This window comes from Saccostrea echinata, unplaced genomic scaffold (genome assembly GCF_033153115.1).
Source record: "Saccostrea echinata isolate AGI-Se365-2 ecotype Australia unplaced genomic scaffold, CSIRO_AGI_Sech_v1 ptg000006l, whole genome shotgun sequence".
NCBI lineage: Eukaryota > Metazoa > Mollusca > Bivalvia > Ostreida > Ostreidae > Saccostrea > Saccostrea echinata.
In genome coordinates this window covers 10,046,763-10,051,306 of record NW_026889755.1, presented here as the reverse complement: position 1 = coordinate 10,051,306, position 4,544 = coordinate 10,046,763, and the positions used below count along the sequence as shown (strand labels likewise).

Sequence of the window (4,544 nt, the reverse complement as noted above, 5' to 3'; positions counted from 1 at the left end):
TTGTTTTTTTTGTTTTTTTGTTTTTTTTTACATTTTTGAAAACATATTCAATATATCTGCATTCTCCTCAGAAAATACTCATTTTTGTAACAAGTAGGGTGCATCTTGGCAGTGTACAGGTGTTCGTTTGATATTACAAAATGTAAATTATTTCAGCCATGTACACACATCAGACGACGTGTACGTACACACTCCAACAGTACAAGATGGCGAGGTCACCGTATAGAGCCTATTTGATCCTTGGAGGAAATTTAAATTCGGAGTGCTCAAAGCTGTGTGATAATGACAGTTCATGTAAAGCATACGCCATTGACACATCAAACAGTTACTGCTACCTAACCACTAATACATCTCCTTCCGATGCCAGCAAGCGTAGGTATTTTGCATCAAAGACATGTTCTACTACTCCTGTGCCGACGACGACACAAAATACGGGTACCTGTCCGTATGTACTACAGCAATACATGGTAATAACCTCATATTTCGGTGTCTGGAGTATTGGTGGCAAATTAAACTCCGTGTGTCAAAGACTCTGTGATGACTATGTGTCGTGTAAATCTTACACTATTGATTATGCAACCAGTTACTGTTATCTTAGCTCCTCTGAAGAAAGTCGTTCAGATTCATCTTCGCAGCGGTATTTTGGAGAAAGGCAATGTCCCAGCACTACTACAGACAGTTTTGATTTTATAATAAGTACAACAATCACTTTAGACCCTGAAACGGAATCGGACACCGTATCGGATTTCTTATCAACAGAACCAGGACTTTTGCTAACTACAGAACCAGACGCATCATTCACTACGGAGGCAAAACGTTTATTAACTACAGAACCGGACGTATCATTAACTACAGAGCCAGAAAGTATACAAGCTACTACTGAGCTGGACTTATCATTTACTACGGAGCCGGACTTATCATTAACTACAGAGCCAGAAAGTACACAAACTATTGCACCGGACTTCTCATTAACTACGGAGCCAAAAAGTACACAAACTGCCAAACCGGACTTATCATTTACTACGAAGCCAGAAAGTATACAAACTACTGAACCGGACTCCTCATTTACTACAGAGTCAGAAAGTATACAAACTACCGAACCGGACTTATCATTTACTACGGAGCCAGAAAATCTACAAACTACTGAACTGGACTTATCATTCACTACGGAGCCAGAAAGTATACATACTACTGAACCGAAATTATCAATAACTACGGAGCAAGAAAGTATACAAACTACTGAACCGGACTTATCATTTACTACGGAGGCAGAAAATCTACAAACTACAGAACCTAAATTGTTATCAACTACAGAAGAATCAACGTTAAATACAATCGAGGGAACAACTGAGGCAGAATCTACAATGCGATCTGAGCAGACAACTACAGAATTTAACTCAAAATTATCTACTGACTTGGAACTCATGACTACAAAATCTATGAACCTTTTGACAACAGAAGCAGCAACTTTGCTCCAAACAGAACCAAAAACAAAACAACTATTAGAAAGGGGCACAACATTAACCACGGAATCGATAGAATCAAAAACTAAGGAATCTCAAACATTTTCCAATACAGACGCTGTATCAACCACTGAAGAAGAAACAGTGGAACCAGAAATCTTTACAACGACAGAATCGGAAAGGGTATCGAACTCAAAAACCGACAAATTATTTAATACAGACGAAAAAACCCAATTAACAACGGACTCGGAGATGATTACCACAAAAAGAGAGACTACAGACGACATAGAACAGCATACAATTATAACCACAGACGACATAGAACAGCAAACAATTATAACCACAGACGACATAGAACAGCAAACAATAAAAACCACAGACGACATAGAACAGCAAACGACTATAACCACAGACGAAATAGAACAGCATACAATTATAACCACGGATCTTACCACCATTTTATCGACAGACACGAACCATATACTGACATCAAAGATCTTATTATCTATGGAACCAGAACACTCAAAGGCCACAGAATCCGTATCACTATCATTAACAGAAATGGACTCTACACCATACACCGAAGACGAAACGCTATTAACCACGGAACCTGGGATCATATCAACAAAGGAACCGAACACTTTCGAAACTGCAGTAACGGAAATTTCATCAAACGTAGAAACCGTGACATTATTAACTACAGAACAGGAATCCATAATAACTAATCAAGTTAATACAAAGACAGAGTCACCAAAACAACAAACGACAAAACATAACACGATATCTATAACAGCGAATACAGAAACAATATTACCTGATAAACTTATAACCTCGCACACAACAGAATCAGAAACAAGGGAAACACTGTTAACTACGGAAGCAGTAGCCTCACAGACTACTGAATCAGACACCTTAGAGACAAGAGAAAAGTTATCTACGGAACAAGTATCCATGCAAACAACGGAATCGAAAACCTTACTGACAACAAAAACATCATCTACGGATCAAGGTATCTCGCAAAGAATAACATCAGAAATACCACTAACAGCGGACACGGTGTCACCTATGGAATCAGGTATCCCAACAACCACTGAATCGAGAACCTTAATGAAAACAGAAACTGCAGAACCAGAAATCTCGCACACTACAGAAACGGACACTTCTTTGAAAACACTAACAGCGTCAACCACGGAATCAGTAGACTTGGAAACTACGGAATTGGAATCATTTACGTCAAGACAAACACTGTCGTCTATGGAGCAAGGAAGTTCACCAACTACAGAGTCTAAGACGGTAACAAATCCAGAACAGGATGTTGTGTCAACATCAGAACAAGGGACTTTTATTACAATTGAAACTACTGTCCTTTCAACAGTAGAAACAGAAACGTTATCGACAACAGAGCAAGGGATATTAAGTACAGAACCAATACTTTTATCAAGTACAGTTCCGAAAACACCTTTAACCACGGACCAGAGTACATCATTAAGTACAGATCAGGCAACTTTGAATACCACGGAACAGGAGACGTTGTTTACCATAACGGAACACATTTCAAGTACAGAAGAGGAGAAGACAACGGAATCTAAGAGCACAACACAGGAAACAACAAATACGCCTATACAAATCACAAATGGAACAGTAAATTGCATTTGTGTTTGTCATTACGTCTCTGCATCGCTTGAAGAAAGGATAAACCTCAGGAAACGGTCGCTAATGGTGAATGAGAAAAATCTTTCCTCAACTGTTAGAAAGCTTACATGTGCAAAAGATAATCGTCAGTCGTCAAAATCAATGGGCGCAGTAGGGAGTGTGGTTTTGTCAGTAATTTTTGGACTTTTTGTTTTATCAGATGTTCATCAAGTTTACTTGTTTATGTGCGAAGTATTAAAAATATTGTTACAAAAGTAAACAATAAAAAGAAATTAATAAGGAACATGTTTATTTATTTAATCGGAAAGCGTTTCTGGTCTGTAATATCGAGTGGGCTCCTCCTGACTTCCTGTGATTGATTTTTCTGTGCTTTTTCATCATTACACATCTTTGATTTTTTTCTACAGCTGTATAGATTTCCAATGTCACCATACCTAACCTGAGGACCGTGGGTAAATTAAATTTAAAATTGTTGACATGGGGGGGGGGGGGTTGGATATTGGTACACAAGTCATGTCTCGAGGAATACACCTATGAAATATGATTACCCTGGCACCACCAGTCGTTGCAAACCTATTGTGCAAATGTTAAAGTTTTTAACAAAGTTTTTCTAAGGACAATTCTGGACAAAATGGCGGGCGGTTTCCATAACGGTGCATTATTTGCCTGGATAATTCCTACAGTTTTTAGGATATGATTTTTCTTTTATTTCAGATAAACTGTAAATAAATAAGACATGCGGCTTTGATTTTGGGGAAAACCATTTATTGAACCTTTTAATTTTTATGCAAAATATGCCTTTTTCAATATTACCTCCTACAGTTTTCGAAAAAGAATTTGTTTCACTATCCATGTGATAGCATAGCTGTTTACTATTGCCTAAATTCCATATTTATTGGTGGTTTAGTTTAAAATACGAATTACGGATAGGCTTTCGAAAATCACGCTGCTGTGTTACGCTTCGAATTTCAATCCTTTTAAAGTCATAATAATACGTTAACAATGATAGGGGTATACTTTAAAACCTTAATTATAATAATGCAGTGATATATCGATGGAATTGTTTATGATACATGCTGATAAAACGGATATATGCGAAAAAAACAGGTATTAGCTAGAGATTTCGTATTGCGATATACTGAGATTGTTATGAACTATATTGCGATGTATGTATTGTAATATTTTCAAGGGAAATGAAAATGGTCTCTTTTTATTATTATTATATTATAAACTTCCATTTAAATGCAGAATGTACAAAACTAAATGGCCAAGAAAAATGTATTGTGTTGATTTAATTAGAGTCATGCACCGATATACTCCTATACGACAGTAACCTTACTGTTTGGCACGATTGAAACGTTTCTGACATTATATTCTTTGTATTTTATTTTAGGAATATCGAGTCCAAACAATTTTCCGATATATATC

General features: G+C 37.0%; 1 protein-coding gene across 1 annotated transcript; it reads left to right on the top strand.

Moving 5' to 3' along the window:
- The first annotated feature begins 206 nt into the window (after positions 1-206).
- Positions 207-3,559, top strand: LOC133180360 (mucin-5AC-like). The gene is made up of 2 exons (XM_061314903.1): positions 207-3,104; positions 3,524-3,559. Exons 1-2 carry the CDS (start codon positions 207-209, stop codon positions 3,557-3,559), a joined length of 2,934 nt encoding a protein of 977 aa, XP_061170887.1.
- The last annotated feature ends 985 nt before the right edge of the window (positions 3,560-4,544 follow it).